This window comes from Chenopodium album, chromosome 6 (assembly GCF_948465745.1).
Source record: "Chenopodium album chromosome 6, dcCheAlbu1.1, whole genome shotgun sequence".
Taxonomy (NCBI): Eukaryota; Viridiplantae; Streptophyta; class Magnoliopsida; order Caryophyllales; family Amaranthaceae; genus Chenopodium; species Chenopodium album.
In genome coordinates, this window is record NC_137839.1 from 75,938,665 (window position 1) to 75,957,429 (window position 18,765).

Below are 18,765 nucleotides of genomic sequence, written 5' to 3' on the forward strand. Positions count from 1 at the left end.
ACTATGAACAATGGGATTAGCTAGGTCCGGTTCATGATCTAAATATCTTGTCGTGTTGAAAATTTCAAGGGTCAATACATATATGCCTACTCCAAGCTCATATCATCATATGCCACTATGTCGGATCGTGCCATGCTTATGCACCTAAGCTAAGTTATTTTTGCAATTTAAATATATAGTTGCATTTAACCTAAAGCAAATTAAGGTATATGACCTTGTGATTCTGTATGAAATTAGTTTTAGTTTGATCGAGCACTACTTTTGTCAATCCAAAAAGGGCTAAACCTTACCATGTTGAATTAGAAATCTTGGTGAGATAAGTAAACTTCAATTCATTCTACTTACCGGACTACAATTCACTACTTATAAGTAGTGAATTATTACAACTTACTGCTTAACATAACACAGTTTTTTTTTATCAAATATGTTGAAGCATAATGGTTTTGATGATGAGGAACTTGAACTAAAAGCAAACTCAACTAATAAAGATTCTCTAGTGTGTGATTAGTCAAGGTGCAGAATAATCTTGGTGATTGAAGAACCATCTGAATCTAAGAAGACATGAAGAAGATCTTTATTGAAGAAGTTAAACAAATCAGAGGAAGAGTTCTCTAACAAGAGCTAAGTTCCCTAACAGGAACTTGAAGACTGACAGTTAAGTTCTTTGGTGGAACTTGATATGCTTGGAGCCCAAGTAATTTACCTGGTCAAGGTTTTATTCTTAGAAATTATTGTTAATATGGTAAGTAGGTTAGTGCACGAAATTTATTAGAAACGTGATAAGTTTGCTTGGTAAATAAAATAAATATGGAAAAAAATAAAAGATAGATTTTAGGAAAAGATTTTCTAAAAAGATTATTTTTCTCTAAAGTCGGTTTATTAAGAAAGACAAGTCTTCTTAATAAATATCTTTTTATACTTATTTTCGGAAAAGATTTTATTTCACTTGATTTGCTAAAACCGTGTTTAAAAGATAAGTTAAGTTAACATATTTATCTTTTTAGAAAACCTACTTTCTATACAAGTGTTACTTGTATAAATAGTAGAGAACAAAATGATTTAGGTTTTTTGTGAGTTTATGCGTGGAGAAATCACAGTGCTTTAATTGAGTAAGTTTACCAAGCTTTTAACTTATCATATTAGTTTCGGATTTTGTGCATTGCTTACCTATCATAATAGGCGTCTTATATTTGTATTGGTTGGGTTATTTGGGTGATATCTATAGTTTGTATTACATACAGTTTTGTGTTAGCTTCTTGGTGAGGCTGTGAGTTTTGTATTGGGGTGGTACGAGTGTTTTGTGCTTTGCAGGATGTGTAGTGCTTTGGTGGTACGAGTGAATCTAAGTGTGGTGCTTAGATTGGGTAGGATAGGGTCCTATCAAGTAGCAAGTCCAGTGAGGAACTTGTGAAATAAAGGTCTGTGTCTAATAGGTTGTAACCTGGTGTTTGCCCTATTATAGTAAAGTGTTTTGTGTTTGAAATCCCTAAGGTAGGGTCGAGGTTTTACTTCCAGTTGGGCCCTGGAAGGTTTCCTCGTAAAATCTGTGTGTTTTCTTAAGTTCCTATACGCATTGTTTATTTATCCGCAAAAAGTAGTCATTATATTAGGAACTCTATACAATTCACCCCCCCCCTCTTGTATTAATCGTCTCAACTAACAAAATAGATTTGCTCCATAATTAATTTGGTCCATAATCAAGAAAATGACCCAATTAATTTGGTGTAATTACTTACAAAGATCAATCGTTTAAGATTGATTAGTGACTAGATTTTTTATCTTAATTGGTTTATTCATTAAGCAATGAGTTCATGTGTTTCTCAAGGCTTGGCAGACGATGGTTGTCATCATAATTGTACATGATCGGAATCATCCTTGCTAAATTTAGCAAAGCATTTTTTATTTCTATTGAAAATGGAGACTGAGATAGGCACTCTTCATTGAGGTACTTCCATGCTTCCGAAATCATCTCTAGAACTTGTTCGCGTACACTTCCATCCAAGCTCTCTTGGTACTCATTCATGTAACACGCTACAAATGATCCAAACCATCTTGATCCTCATCCTACAAATTAAATGTAACATACTTTAGTAAGGTTCGAAACACAAAATCTTATATGAGACAGTTTAATATAAATAACTACAAAATTAAAGCCGTACATACTTTGGCGCTCCCTAGGTCATCCCAAAGACGAAGAAGTGTACCCGTCATAGTAGCATTCTAGGATGGTTAATCCAAATATTTGTGTTTTTAACATTTTTTGCTTCACCCAAGAGTGAGAAGAGGGTTGCAAAAACAACATAAACACCGGAACTAACCACTCCATTCTTCAAATACTCCTTAGTTGTTGGCAAATGCTCGGAAGCAAACCATCTTGCTTCTACTAAGAAAGCATTGCATAACTCTGCCCACTACAACATATTATTTCCTATATAACAATAATGCACATAGGATTTCGAAAGGAGGTACGATTATTTATAATGACTATGCCATTAACAAATGAAAGATTAGTAAGAGATTCATGGACATACCGCGTTTGGTAAAAACTCTTTAGAGTTCCATCCATGTTTAATGTAGATTTTGTGGCTCATCTCCGTTGTAGTGTCAAAAAGTGCATTAAGGCAAGTTTTCATGTAGTCCTGCAAACCTTTGATGTTAGCATATTCCCATTTATTGACAGCTTCGGTGAAGAGAATGAGCTCCTCGAGTTTTCCATACACATCAAAAATGTCATCAATGACATAAACAAAAGATATTGATTTTGTGAGTTCTGTCCTTAGATCCGCCTTATCTGGCCAGGGAGGGTGACTGAATTCTGTTCTTAGAACATTTAGTTAAAGTGAAAAGAACATACTATAGAATTGTAAATTAAAAAACATTGTATAGAATTGTAAAGAACATTTAGTTAAAGTGAAAAGAACATGTTATAGAATTTAAAGAACATAACATGCTGTTAAATAATGTTCTTTATCTTCATGTTCTTTGAATTTCAGTATTTCAGTTGTAATGTACTTTTATTTGTTACATAATGTTAATTGTTTATTTTGAAATGTTCTTTGCATTTTGTATTTAAATTATGATGGTTGAATAAAAATAATGTTCATTACATTATATTATCATTTGAGGTGATAAAAAATTCGGGTCGGGGCGATCCTTAACTTAATATCACGTGCCCAAACCCGGAAAATGTAGCGGGCTTTTTGGGTCGAGTTTGGATTTTTAACTAAAAATGCATTTTTAGGTTTGCCCAAACCCACCCTATTTTCGCATCGAATCGGGCCAAGCCGAAGTTGATCACCTGTAGTTATCATGTTTTTTATTAATATTACGGATGTTCTTTAGATATATATAAAGAACATAAAGTTGGTTTTTTTTTTTTTTTTTTTTTTTTTTTTTTTTTTTTTTTTTTTTTTTACAAAATAGCTATATGTTCTTTACAAAACAAATATATGTTCATTACAATACAACTATATGTGATGTTCTTTATAAAATAGCTATATGTTCTTTACAAAACAACTGTATGTTCTTTGCTGAACAACTAAATGTTCATTTCGCCTTTTTAAAAAAACACGAATGCATGGAGCATCGTTCATTCGCCTCCATGGAACAAATTTCACACAAATTTAGTTGTTGGCTAAATTAATGAAGAAAAAAGGTGATAAATATTGTAAGGGATATAGATTCCCACACATTGTTCTAAAGAGTAAAAAAAAAAGGAGGCAATTAACATTAATAAGAGATAATAATAAGTAAATTAATTATATATGATATGGTACTGTATAATTGTCCAAACACTATTCATAATACGATGTGTAATTTAATAGGGTAGGATATTTTATAAGGTATAATTGTCCAAACACTATTAATAATTATATTAAACTTATAAAAAGTTAGGAAAATCAAGAATCTAGGTGAGATAAGTAAACTTCAATTCATTATATGATGTGTAATTTAATGGGCTCTTCAGAAAATTTCATGAAATTCAAAGATATGAAGCTAAAGGGTGTCTATTCGGTTTTCGGTTTGGATTTATGTCAAATCCAATCCAATCCGAAATAAAATTTGATTATTTATTTTTAAATCCAATCCAATCCGTATTTCTCATGAATCCAATCCGAATTAAAATTCGGTTATTTGGATCCGATCCGAAAATCCAAATTAAAATACATTGCAAATTTGTAGGGACTAAAGTGATTATAAAAATAAAAATGCAATTATAAAAAGCGTAGTCTTAAATACATAGTTGTACATGATTAATATAAATATTATAAACATAATTTTACATAATTTATATTAATGTAATTATCAACTTAATTTTACATTATTAATATAAAGTATCCTTATTTGTAAAAGCATGGTTTTATATATCGGTTAATTCTTTTTTGGATCCAAACACGGTCAATCCAATCCGATCCAAAAATCAGAATTTTAAAAAAATTTAAATCCGATCCATTTATATTTGTATCTGATCCGAATTAATAATTCGGTTTGGATTGGATTGGATTTCGATTTTTATCTAGATAATAGACACACCTAAATGGCTAAATCCAAGCAATACTAATTAGCAACTAAATTGGTAACTTTCTCAGCAAATATCATATGCAATTCTTTTGCTAAAAAAATTCGTACAAATTGATCAAAAATAACCCAAAACTGCTCTACCTTCTTCAATGAAAATATAGACTATATTTATAGTCAAACATCTCATGCCGTCAGGATAGCTAAAAGCTACAATAATATATAATCGTATAAGATATAAATACTAAACAACTAATCCTATTAAAACAATGAATCTTCTAATAGTATTAGAAAATAATATCTTATCAATCTACTAATTCTACTACAACCTGGCCTAATTCAATTAATCATGCGCAACTTTTGGATTGACGCCACTCAATCTCATGATTAATAGATGACTCGACAAAAATAAATAAATATAAAAAAATTATGATATTGATGTCTTGGAATCGCATCATTGTAATCACCAGCTATACATGCAGTGAATTACACCTTATTGCTAAACACAACACTTATATAGCAATATTTTTGCTCCACAATGCATGGATAAAAGAAAAAGATTGTAACTAATTTGGTTTAATTACTTATAAAGATCAATCTTTTAAGATTGATTAAATGACTAGATTTTCGATCTTAATTGGTTTACTCATTAAGCAATGAGTTCATATGTTTCTCAAGGCTTGGCAGACGATGGTTGTCATCATATTTGTACATAATCGGAATCATCCTTGCTAAATTAAGCAAAGCATTTTTCATATCTATTGAAAATGGAGACTGAGATAGGCACTCTTCATTGAGGTACTTCCATGCTTCCGAAATCATTCCTAGAACTTGTTCGCGTGCACTTTCATCTGAGCTTTCTTGGTACTCATTCATGTAACACGCTACAAATGATCCATCGTAACCATCTTGATCCTCATCCTAAAATTAAATGTAACATATAAGCTAGGTTCGAAACACAAAATCTCGTATGAGACAGTTAAATATAAATAACTACAAAATTTATTAAAGCCGTACATACCTTGGCGCTCCCTAGGTCATCCCAAAGACGAAGAAGTGTACCCGTCATAGATGCAATTCTAGGTTGGTTGTTCCTAAGATTTGTGTTTTTAATGTTTCTTGCTTCACCCAAAAGTGAGAAGAGGGTTGCAAAAACAATATAAACACCAGAACTAACCACTCCATTCTTCAAATACTCTTTAGTTGTTGGCAAATGCTCGGAAGCAAACCATCTTGCTTCTACTAAGAAAGCATTGCATAATTCTGCCCACTGTTTATCAACAAATACAACACATATTATCCCCTATGTAACAATATTGCACGTAGGATTTCGAAAGGAGGTACGTACAATTAATAATAATGACCGCAATCAACAAAAAGATTAGTAAGAGATTCATGGACATACCGCATTTTGTAAAAACTCTTTAGGGTTCCATCCATGTTTAATGTAAATTTTGTGGCTCATCTCCGTTGTAGTGTCAAAAAGTGCATCAAGGCAAATTTTCATGTACTCCGGTAAGCCTTTGATGTTGGCGTAATCCCATTTATTGACAGCATCGGTGAAGAGAGTGAGCTCCTCGAGTTTCCCATACACATCAAAAATGTCGTCGATGATATAAACAAAAGATATCGATTTTGTGAGTTCTGTTCTTAAATCTGCCTTATCCGGGCCAGGGAGGGCGACTGAAGACCACATATGCCATTTTTCTGGTTGGTTTCTTGCATGCTCCAAAACTTCGGCCATGCGAAGTTCGTTCCACCACCTAATAGATTTAACATAGAATTCCAATCATTTATCATTAGTGATTTAGTGATGATGAATAACTATTTATTTAAGAAAAAATTGTCAACAATAATACAAATTATCACCCATCCGCTAATAACAAGTTGAACTTTCTATTTTTTCATAATAATAAATTTTTGGATTATCCACTTTAAACAAGACATTATACCTACAACCTAAATGACCAATATACTTTTTTTTAAAAATTCATTTAACAATTTAGTTAACTCATAATCAACACTCAAACCATTATTAATTAACAATTAAAAACAACCACTTTTCCCCACAGCCACTCCTCCTCCCTACCACCAGCCATCCCTCCTTTCCCCTACCTGCAGCTTCCCTGGCCTCCCCCACTTTAACCCCCAGTGGCGACAACCCTGTCGTCCCCTTCCCTCACCCCCAAACCACCATCACCGAAGCCCCTCCCCCGATATCCCTCCCTACGAAAATCCATGAAAACCCCCGATTATCTCTTCGCCCAACCTCGAAAACCCTAGATGGTAGGGTTTCGGTGGTGGACGAAGGGGTAGTTTGGGATTTTCGTGGGTCTTCGTAGAGATGGAGGGGGATTTCGTGGGTTTATGTGGTGGGTGGAAGTCAGGGAAGGGAGCGAGAGGGTAGGGATATTGGAAATGGGTCGCTGGTGCGGGGGGTAGGGGGTTAGAACAAATAAAAAAATCAAATTAAATTATCAAACCAGTCATAACTTGTTAATCAAGTCACTAACCAGTTATAACTTGTTTAAAGCAAATACCCCAAAGTTTGTATTATTTAGAAAAAAATTGAAATTTCAACTTGTTTATAGCGGACGGGTAAAGGTTTGTATTATTTTTGACAATTTTTCCTACATTTAATTTGGGTAATTGTTTGAAATTATGTTACATACCTAGAAACTTGATTAATTTCATTTTTAAGGGTGGTTTGAGACATTTTGACATCAATTTTAGCCAGTTCTTGTATATCTTCGATCCACTCATTCGTACTATAACAATCATCATGTAGAGAATTTAGCAAAGTCTCAAAATTGTGTATTTGGTTTTTTGCAGTAAGTCTAGGAAGGCTTTTATGAAATGTATTGTTAAGCGTATTTGTTATTATCGCGGTCTCATCAGATCTTTCGACGTTCTTCAAAGACGTCTTTAGGTGATTCCTTGTAAATTCACTAGCTTCATCAAGTATTTGATCCCCTGGTATGCTCAGCTCGGATGCCTCGAAAAGACTCATTAGCCCTTTTGTGTCTTTCTCAAGCTCATGTTTGAACCTCCCATTATCGTCCTTGAACTTTCTGAAATTGTCTGTGTAAAACGACACAAAAATTTTACATATTAGACTATTAGTCGTCATAATTTCTAAATGTAGAGATAATAATCATATATCATAATATCACCAATATACAAGTATAATTGTTTTTATAATTGTTTTATTCTGCTCTCTAATCCATAATGTACTACTTGTATATAGTTGTACACTTGTACAGTCGTAAGTAACCCATCATTGACCTAGCCATTATCAAATTGTACGTATCTACCGTTTAGAATAAGTCGATAACATTCTGCATATAACGTTAGAATAAGTCGATAAAATTTTACATATTGTCACTGACCTAGCCATTATCTTTCTTCTTTTTTTCTTGCATATAATCCCTTTTTAAAAAAAATGTTGCAAAAGATCACCAATTTTAAAAATTTTATTATAATTTACCACAGTTTAATGTTGAACAATTGATGAATTTGGCTCAAAAAAAAAAACAAAAACTATGAAATAACCGTTGCAAATTAAACACAAATAAGATTAAGATATATAGCATGAAATGTAAGACAATCAACCTGCTTGTACATTGTATCCTCCTTGTCTTAGTAGCCGAAAGCGAAGAGCAACACCATGAAGGTCATCACCACCACCACCATCACTACCGGTTTCGCTACATTTTCTGAGTACACGATCAATATCATCTCCAAAGTAACATTCGAGTCCTAACCTCTGTATGGCATCAATCATAACCAACTCTTCTACGTGATCAACACTGCCTTCACTTGATTTGTTTGCCATTGTTTCCTGTAACTTTTTGACCAACTGCTGTAACTTATACTCTTGCTGTAAACAATGGGGAAAAAAATTGACAGTTTCACAACCTGTATTAGTTGTATACTCTCTCTGTCCTAAAATATCTAACATAGTCAACATAGCACACACGTCAATACACAAGTTTGACTTTATTTTTCTATAATTAAATATAAAAAAAATTTATTTTAAAAATTATACTTTTACTAAACTTTATATTAATACTTATCTAGCAACATATTTTATGTTCTTTAAAAAAAAAAACATATTTTATGATAAAATATGTTTTTATTATATGTTAGTAAAAAATTGTAGTCAAAACAATTAGAGTCGGTTTGGTGTATTTATGTTAATATTTTATTTATGTTAAGTTTATCTTGTTAGGAGTTTTAGGCAAGTTAATTAGGTCTTCTATTGTATTGTGTATATATATGTGGTTATTATCAATACAAAAGCTTAAGCCGTTTTCTCCACATCTTCTCTACTTTAACAAAAACTACATAAATAGTGAAAAAATTCCAATGTTTTAGATATTTTGAGATGAAGGAAGTATTTGTTAAATCCTTATTAAGATGAAACTGAGGTAGCTCTAGAGCTATTCTAACCATATTTAATTTTAATAAGTATTGCACTTTGATTAGTACATAGTTTTAGCCAATTTAATTGAATTAAATAAAATAAGAGGTAATGGTGTAGTTAAAGTAGTAAAAAATTGTAAAAGAAAAATAATGGGTTAATAATTTATTGAAAAATAATGAATATGAGAGGAAATAAATAAATAAATAAATAATAATAATAATAATAATAATAATAATAATAATAATAATAATAATAATAATAATAATAATAATAATAATAATAATAAAGGATCTTGCTAACAAACGCCCCCGAAGCATTGGATAAGCATTTAAAATATTGCCTAAAGTGGTATTAATTTGGGAAAGCATGAAAAAATCACACGTCGATCGGTGTAATTAATGTTTATTTTAATTTAATCTTCCTACGTTTTGCTAGCTTATCCAACGTCCCCGGGGCGTCCGTTAGCTTTTGCCTAATAATAATAACAATATAAAAAAAATGGAATCATAAAAGGAGAAAAATACAATAATAAAATTAGATTAACTCCGTGTGATACACGGTTTTAAAATAATAATTGAATTATAGACTTTAACACGTACAGAAAGAAAATAACTTCCTCATTTTTCCTAACTAATTTATAATTAAATATGAATAAATAATTTCCGAAACTGCATAATTTTCATATTTAATTAAGAAATTTCAATTAAATTATATTATCAACTATTATTAACAACTCGTAAATAACTAAATAGCATAATATGTATAGAAAAACCAAATTTTAAAATTTAAAAATTCGAATGGAATATATTTTCAAAGGTATGTTAAATAGGGTAGCTTAAAAACGAAAAAAATATGACATCATCCTTGCTTTTTGGAGGGAAAAAATTAAATAAATAAGTGACATGTAGGAAATGATGACATTAGCAGTTGTTATTTTAGTATATATTTAGACATGCAAGACCGAAATTATTTATTTCTTACAAATAATTTCAAATTTGTTGCAATTTATAATATACGAAGTTTTTTTTTTTTTTTTTTTTTGTGTGTTTAGAGAGTAACAAGGGCAGGGGTGAGAATCGATTCTAGGACCTCCTAGGATCGAGAGGGAAGCTCTAACCACTTGAGGTATTCCTCACTCTCATAATATACGAGGGTGGTAAAATACAATAATAGAATATCAAAGTTGCAATGATTAGCCTCATTTGTAATTTGCATTGCCGTTTAATATTCGAAGAAACAGTAAAAAAGATTAGCTGACTTAACTGGAAAGGAAATATTATCGGACTGATCGAAAAAGCTCTGGTTTGCAAGGGCAGATTTTCCCTTAAATGATGTAATTTCTTGTATTTGGGTCGTCATAATGAAATTTAAGTGGCTAATTAATATGGGATTTTTAAGAGTAATATAATAAAGGTTATATTTAAAAAAAAAAAGAAAAAAAATTATAACTTCTTTTCTTCTTCTCTTTGTTTTAGTTTGTAAAATACGAAGAGGAGACAGCCTTATTTATAGTTTATAGTAATGAAGCAAATATTATGAGAATGACAATCCTAGTCTATTACAAAGTACTAGTCAATTATTAAATGGTTGTTAAGCCTGATGCCTTTGACCATTTTAGATCCCATACGAAAGGTGTCCCAGCTGTTTAAAATACTCCGTTTAATAATTAATCACTCATACGTCCATATCTAATGGGTCCATCAGGTTGGGGCTAAAATCAGTACTCCGTATTGAGTTTACCACTTTTTCTGTTCCAAATTAGATGATATTATTTGAATTTGTATTCTATTCAATTATTCATATAATTTATTTTGACTTCGTTTTTTATTTTGTGTTGAGAAAAAGTAAGTTTATATTGAGTCTTGTTAGATTTGTCTCAACATTACACATTTACACGGAGTATTTATTTTTTATACATCAAATGTAAAATGTTTATAATTTTTGCTAATATGTAGAGCGTGTTCAGCGCTAGAGTTTGAGTAGCTTTTATGTAGGTTTTAGTAATTTGACTTAGTCAAACCACAATTTAACAAAAAATGTACTCCCTCCGTCCCCGAAAGAACGACTCATTTGGCCTAATTTTAGTCCAAAAAATAATGACCCATTAGCATTAAAGTACCCACCAATTTGCAATAATATTTGTGCAAAATTAGCTTTTCTATATAAAATTTTGTTTTTCCATATACTTTTATTACTATCTCTCCTTACTTTTTTGTAAACCCCATGTAAATTTATCTTTCCAATACACTTTTACTTCTTTTATTTAACTTTATTAATACCCGCAAAATCAACCCAAAAGGGTCGTTCATTCGGGGACGGAGGGAGTAAGCGTTTGGAAAATTAATGGTTAGAGTAGCTTTTAGTGGTGAAAGTAGCTTTTATGAAAAGTTAGAATTATTAGCTTTTGAAGTTAGAAGTAACTCTTGAAAATTTAATCTATTGTATTAAATATGAGACAAAGCAAGTATTATCTACTACTTTCAATTCTTATTTTGTGCAACTTTTGTCATCTTGTGGTACAGTTTTTTTTTTTTTTTTTTTTTTTACGACGACGACAGAATGCATTTAATTAAAAACAGGTAACCAAATACAACATAAGGCAACCTAAACTATTGAGGCTAAATAAACCCCTTACATAAGTCACAAACCCTTTTAAAAATGAAATACAAATCTAATATATATAAATAAAGTAGGCATTTTTCGGGAGCATTTAACGCGCCACATAAGAAAATGTATTATTTTTTCCAATAAAATTTTAGATTAATAATTTAATTATTTTAGAATTAAAAAATTCACTCGCCACCTAAGAAAAAGTGACGAATAAGATTTAAGAATTTTGCCACATAGGTAAAAATAACGAATAGTGAACAATTAAAATTTAAATTATTTAAAAAACTAATAATTATCTTTTTTACATATATGGATGTAAATCTTTAATTTGATCGTAAATATCTTTAATCTTTCCCTAGCAAATATTATAAAAATTAGATTTTAAAAATGTACTCATCGAAACGAATATAACTAAATCTCATATCACTATGTTTTTCCTTATATACAAAGAGAAATTTAGAAGATTCCCCATAATTTTTTTAATAGTTAAAAGATTTTGAAACAGAACGAGTATATAAAAAAACGCATTTGCAAAGGACTTATTTTAATCAATAAATAAAATGATTTGTCATTTATTTCTTATCAAGCAAAATTAAAGAATAAGATTTGGAATTTTAAATTCAAGCACCACGTAAAATAAATAAACCTACGAAAGATAACTTTAGTTTTAAAATTTAAAAAAAAATTATCTTATGATATTAGAAATTTTATTCAAATATCCGATGAATGATCTTCATATAAAAAAAATCTTAAATTAATTAAAAAGATTTACTAGAACCGTGCATCGCACGGGCTTATATCTAGTAACTATGAAGGTAGTAGATTCTTTTCCAGTTGGCCCTCGATTGTTGAAGTAACCTTGCATACGATGTAAAGATAGTGTGCCACCACTGTTGGTGGTGATTTTCGAATTGCAAATGGAGTTGAAATTGGTGGTACGGGGTTTTAAATTATATATATTTGCAACAAAAAATTCCTTATATAGTAATTAATTTATTGAGTAACTTTATGCATTGGTAAATGTGTCTAAATAAAATGTGTCATTTAGTATGAAGAGGAGGAAATTATTATCTACTACCTTCGTTTCTTATTTTGTGCACGTTTTGTCATTTTGAGGTGTTTTAAGTTATGTGAAAAAAAAAAAAAAAAAAAAAAAAAAAACCTTTACATTTATTGTAATTTTTTTAGTAAAAATTACTTCATTAACTCTACTTAAAATTTCTCAAACTCAAGGCCCCATTCACTTCACCTTATTTTTGTTGAAATGAAATTATTTTTACTGAACTTAAATTATTTTTGCTGAACTTAAATTATTTTTACAGAACTGAAATTAATTTTACTAAACTGAAATTATTTTTGTCGATCTGAAATTATTTTTATTGAATCTCTATTATATTTCTTCTTTACATTTACTGATTTTTATTAAATTGAAATTATTTTTACTGAACTGAAATTATATTTACTGAATTTTATTTTTTTAAGGTGAAGTGAACAGGACCTAACACATCAAATCAACAATATTAAGTTTTCAACTACTACTATAATTTAACTAATGATTCCATCCAATATACCCTAAAATATTACTTTCGCCCAACATCATTCTTTATTTAATCTCCTAGAAAATGTCATCTCCTTCTCATCCTCTTCTCCGACCACCACCACCACCGTTCAACTTTGATCACCTCTACCACCACCAACAACAACATTCGGCTCTGATCGCCACCACCACCACCACTAACTTTCAACTCTAACCTTCACTATCCACCATCCTTTAAGGAGAGTTTGTGGTCCACAAACAAGATTTAGGAGCTTCCATTACTAAAATCCATTGGCAATAGTAAGAGTAACTCTTCTAACATCAATAATCCTCTTAGGGGCTGGATATCCTGTCGAGGTAAATCCTTATCCAGTAGCGATTATTTTACCCAGTTTAGAAGAAAACCCATAACCCGAGCTCTGATACCATTTTAAATTTTGAGACAATGTAAAATGGGCATTAACAACCCGAACAAGGAGGAAGAGAGTTTTATCCACAAACAAGGCTCGTGAGCTTCCATACTAAACCAATTGGGAATAGTAGGAGTAACTCCTCTTCCTTATAAAGTGGAACCATCTCTCTTCTTTCTCTAGTGTAGGACACTCACAAGTGAGTTACAATAGGTTCAACACTCCTCTTTTTCTTCTTTCATTATTTATCACCACAAGTCCACTAAACTTATACTCCACTCTCGATTATTTTAATAAATTTAACTAATTTTTCTAAAACTCTATGAAACTCAAAACTTTTTATAAATTTAAATAAGGAAAAATCGACAGGAATTATCCCAACTTTGCCTCACTCGCAAAATAATGTCAACTCTTGATTGTTTTTTAATGATCTGATCTTTAATAAAATTACTTTCAATTGTCTCAAGTAACCTATAACCTATTGAATAGGTAATTTTTTTATATATATAATTTTATGTACATGTGTCACGACATGAATGGTTAAAATAAGTTTAAATTTTAATTTAGTTATTAATTAAATCTTAACTAAATATATTTAACTATGTTACCATTTTAATTTTTTTACTACCTCCGTTTCATATTTTTTGCAACTTTTGCCAAAAATGGATGTTACACATTATTTGCAACTAATGTTTTCTTTTCTTTTAAGGTTGTCATTTCTCTCTATCTCTCTCCTCATCATCACACGCATTCCTATTTTTCTCTCTTTATCTTACACTCACAAACAAATTTTGCCTAGGAATCCGTAGTTGCAAAAAATGTGAAACAAGGGTAGTACAAAAAACTATTATTACCTTCGTTTCATATTATTTGCAACGATTTGACATAAAGTAGAGAGGAAAAATGTCTAATTGTTGCAAATAATATGAAACTGAGGTAGCAGTATAGAAAAAAAAAAAGCAACACCTCTGCGCCAGCCACCTCCCCGAATTCCTACCAACCGCCCATCCCAGGCCACTAAGCCCGGAGGGCCAGACTCACTCCCCTGTGCCCCTACCCCCGTTTTCAGGCCCCCCTAGCCTGCCCCCAGACTCATCTACAGACATTCGCTGAATAACCTTTGCAACTGAGGCAACGGTCCACCGGTCCACTGAGTCAACTCACCGAATCATCAATCAAATGAAGCATACGGGTGCAATTGCTGCCGTGCTATATGTCAGTCTCTTCGATCGACTCTTTCGTCTGCCAATTACGAGGTTCAATTCAATTTTGATTTAGGGGTTGCGGCGTTTTTGGCTTACATTGTGGTTGTTAAGTTAATGCTGCTAGAAAGGGCAACGTCATTATCGGCGCGAGGGAGGTGAGTCCGGGGGCGGCAGGGGACTCTAGGTTGTGCGGGAGTGTGGTGCTAGAGAGGGCGATTGAGCTGTCGAGTAGGGGTTGGTGAGCTCTTAGTTAATTTTTTTTTAAAAAAACATTTTTTTTAAATTGTTTTTTTACCAACCAAGTTCTGACACGTGTCGGGTAACTTGTTATAATAAGTTGGATAAACGGTTGGGACCATTGGGAGAGAGTAAAATTTAAACAAAGGTTAAACGAATTGGGACCATGGTCCAAAATAGAATGGAGCAATTAATAAGGAACATCCATTTATAACAAACGAAACAATAAAAAAAAAAGGGACAAAGGGAGTAGTGACTTCCCACGATATTACTAATTGATTACACAAGTGACAAGATAGCATATTACTGGTATTATTTAGGTAGAGGGTTAAGTAGGAGACCCGCCCTATCCCAGTCCCAAATAGATCTCGGTTTGGCGGGTGGTGGGACTTGGATGCGGACCCATCATGGGTGATGGGACGGGGTAGATTTTAGGTTCCCGCCCATCTACGGGTATGTACTCGTCCCATGTTCAACCCTAAATATTTCTGTAGTTGTTGGATGATTATTTATTTGTAAATCAAACTTTATTTAATAAATTTACACAGATAATATCAAATTGGTATGAAAAACCATAACAATTCCATTCAAACAATCAAACCCAACCAAACCTTAAAAGTTTCAAACAAATACGCCTTAAATATATACTTTCTCTTTTTTTTTTTACACCTTTCTATTATCACACTTGCCAACGTATGTTTTTAACTATTAATATCTCTAATTATTAACATTGTAAAATTATAAAAAGAAAATATTAATAAAATATACATTGAAACGATTCAAACAAGATCGCACATGAACATGTTTTATCGTATCTATAAACCATAAAAACGAGTCAAAGTGTGTTGTGTGAATAGTGTAAAAGTCAAACGGTGTCAACTAAAAAAAACGGAAGAAGTATATATATATATATATATATATATATATATATATATATATATATATATATATATATATATATATATATATATATATATATATATATATATACTTGAGAGTTGAGTCAGTTAACTAAGAAAAAATAGAATTTGATACGAACACTAATGACCTATTGGGTCCCTCTATAGCTTTGATTGCAGACATTTGATTATTATATGAAACCAAATTTTCTAAAAATTACTACTTGAGTGTTGAGTCAATTCAGATATACGAAATGTAATTTTTTTCCAAGTTTCTAACAAAGAAAAAATAGAATTTGATACGAACACTATTGCCCTATTGCGTCCCTCCGTCGCTTTGATTGCGGGCATTTGGTTATAATTTAAAACCAAATGTTTTGAAAATTACTCCGCTTTTTTTTTTTTTTTTTTTTTTTTTTTTTTTTGAAGAAATTGAAAATTATTCGTTGATTATTCAACTTCTAGTGCAAACTTGCAAAATACGGAGTATATTTTTTCTAAGTTTCTAACAAAGAAAAAATAGATTTTTTTTTTTTTTTTTTTTTTGAGAAAAGCATCGAGCAATTATTAATCAATCAGTAAAGAATCAGAGAGTACATAGGGAGCGATCTCGTTTGGACAATGATTAATCCAAACTTATTCGACACCAAACGGCAATAATCTAGCTAAGTGATGAGCAACAAAGTTTCCATCACGTTTCACATGCGACCAGGAAAAGGAATTAAAGGCACTACTCAACACCAATATATCTTCAATCACCCCCATCCAAGTCAGAAAAGAATACCGCAGCCTTCGAGAGACGATTAACAAGAATTTGGCAATCAGATTCAAGAATAACGACACCAATATAGAATTTGATACAAACACTATTGGCCTATAAGATCCCTTCATAGCATTGATTACGGGAATTTAGTTGTTATTTGAAACCAAATGTTCTAAAAATTACTCCGTTCTAGTTGAATTAGTTCAGATATACCAAGTACGAAATATAAATTTTCTAATAGAGCTTTTTTAGTGCAGCGGGCCACATAGTGTCGCCTGCTACCAAGTCAGCGAAAATAACAGACACAGACGTGCATAACGGGGTTACTATTCACGCGTATAACGGGGTTACTGGTTTTGTCAGGGTTACTTGTATTTTTCAGGGGTTACTTGTATTTTTCAGAGGTTACTTGTATTTTTTTTTCAGGGGTTACTTGTATTTTTTTTTAGGGGTTACGTGTATGGATTACTTATTTCGGGGTTACTTGTATTTTTTTTTAAGAGGTTACTTGTAAGTATGGATTATTTATTCAAAGGTTACTTGTATTTTTCAGGGGTTACTTGTATTTTTTTTTCAGGGGTTACTTGTATGGATTACTTATTTCGGGGTTGCTTATATTTTTCAGGGGTTACTTGTATTTTTTTTTTTGAGGTTACTTGTAAGTATGGATTATTTATTCATGGGTTACTTGTATTTTTTTTTTTAGGGGTTACTTATATGGATTACTTATTCAAGGGTTACTTGTATTGGTTAATTCAAGAGTTACTTATTCAAGGGTTACTTGTATGAGTTACTTATTCAAGGGTTTACTTGTATGAGTTACTTATTCAAGGGTTACATATATGAGTTGTTTCAGGGGGTTACTTATATGAGTTACTTATTCAAGGGTTACTTGTAGGCCCTATCCCAAACCAGTAACACCATACAAGTAATCCCTGATCAAAACTAGTAATACCATACAAATAACCCTTCACCAAACCGGTAACACCCTACAAGTAACCCCTGACCAAACCAGTCGCACCCCACAAAGATTCTACAATTTACTCATATTACTATTGTTGTTTATGTTGCTGAATTTTTGACGAAGAATGTTCGATCTAAGATTTCACAAAGAAAACAAGCTCACATTTCTCCGATTCTCATCAATTTCACTACTTCAAATGTTGTTGATGATCTTAAGGTTAATTAATCGCAAGTTTTCACAGTAATTTGACACCCAATTCCTACAGTTTCGGGCTTTAATTGCAGCAATTTGGCAAAGATGAGAGAGAAAATAGGTAGAGTAAAGATATGGTTGTTGGTGATGTGTGGTGTGACTTGAAGAAGAAGATGAGAAAATGGGTGGAGTAGAGATATGTTGTTGGTGATGTATGGTGTAGTTTGGCTTGGAGAACAAGTTAAGAAAAGAGGAGTGAGAAGACTTGTGGTATTTTAAAAAAATAAAAATAATAGAAATTGTGGCTATACAAAAATTTGTGATTTTCTAAACTTCTAACAAAGTAAAAATTGATTTTTGTACGAACACTATTGACCTATAGGGTCCCTCCATAGCTTTGATGGCAGGCATTTGATTATTATTTGAAACCAAAGTAGCTTTTGGCTCGGGCGATACTCCGGGTCATATATATAAAAAAAACTATAATAAAATAAAGTGAAATGGATTGGTGGTTTTATTAAAAAAAAAACATTTGTTAATTTTTGCAAATATCATTGAACATCAAAATTCTTTATTTAATAATATGTGGTAACCTAAATACTTTATCATATATATTAGTTTTTTTTTTTTTATTTGTTAAACAGATTTTTATTCTTCAGTTGTCATAAAAAAAAACTCCTTTTGTGATTAAAAGAAAATACCAAAATTTTGCTATACTATTTTGGGTAACATATTTTAAATAGCTATAACATGTATGAATTATAAATGAGTAATTGAAATAAATAAAATTAATTTTGTAATCTTATTATATTGTTGTTAAAATACACACATATAATACAATTAAAAATTTAGAATTAATGAATATGAATAACTCATTTTAAAATAACTTTTTTTTAGGGAAACTCATTTTAGAATAACTTAATTACAATAAGATGTGTTTATTAGAGTGGTGGTTAAATTTTAAATTAAATGAAGAATATGAGGTCATGAGTTAAAAATTAATG

At 31.2% G+C, this 18,765-nt stretch overlaps 2 protein-coding genes across 2 annotated transcripts; both read right to left on the minus strand.

The window, feature by feature from the left end:
* Positions 1 to 1,789: 1,789 nt before the first annotated feature.
* LOC145637280 ((3S,6E)-nerolidol synthase 1-like) lies at positions 1,790 to 3,311 on the minus strand. Its single transcript, XM_081688748.1, has 4 exons — positions 3,299 to 3,311; positions 2,532 to 2,815; positions 2,270 to 2,411; positions 1,790 to 2,031 (listed from the first exon to the last, which is right to left on the minus strand). Exons 1-4 carry the CDS (start codon positions 3,309 to 3,311, stop codon positions 1,790 to 1,792), a joined length of 681 nt encoding a protein of 226 aa, XP_081544874.1.
* Positions 3,312 to 5,154: 1,843 nt separating this feature from the next.
* LOC145635336 ((3S,6E)-nerolidol synthase 1-like) lies at positions 5,155 to 10,577 on the minus strand. The gene is made up of 6 exons (XM_081686615.1): positions 10,208 to 10,577; positions 8,131 to 8,398; positions 7,191 to 7,599; positions 5,924 to 6,281; positions 5,540 to 5,788; positions 5,155 to 5,439 (listed from the first exon to the last, which is right to left on the minus strand). Exons 1-6 carry the CDS (start codon positions 10,301 to 10,303, stop codon positions 5,161 to 5,163), a joined length of 1,659 nt encoding a protein of 552 aa, XP_081542741.1. The 5' UTR covers positions 10,304 to 10,577; the 3' UTR covers positions 5,155 to 5,160.
* Positions 10,578 to 18,765: the final 8,188 nt, after the last annotated feature.

Excerpts from the sequence above, each read along its gene's own strand:
- LOC145635336 (XM_081686615.1), bottom strand. The coding sequence starts at position 10,303 with ATGACGACCCAAATACAAGAAATTACATCATTTAAGGGAAAATCTGCC. Across the intron at positions 7,600-8,130 it reads AGGATACAATGTACAAGCAG|ACAATTTCAGAAAGTTCAAG; the intron begins GTTGATTGTCTT and ends CGTTTTACACAG. Across the intron at positions 5,440-5,539 it reads ATGACCTAGGGAGCGCCAAG|GATGAGGATCAAGATGGTTA; the intron begins GTATGTACGGCT and ends ATTTAATTTTAG.
- LOC145637280 (XM_081688748.1), bottom strand. Across the intron at positions 2,412-2,531 it reads AAGAGTTTTTACCAAACGCG|TGGGCAGAGTTATGCAATGC; the intron begins GTATGTCCATGA and ends AATATGTTGTAG. Across the intron at positions 2,032-2,269 it reads AACCCTCTTCTCACTCTTGG|CGTGTTACATGAATGAGTAC; the intron begins GTGAAGCAAAAA and ends GATCATTTGTAG.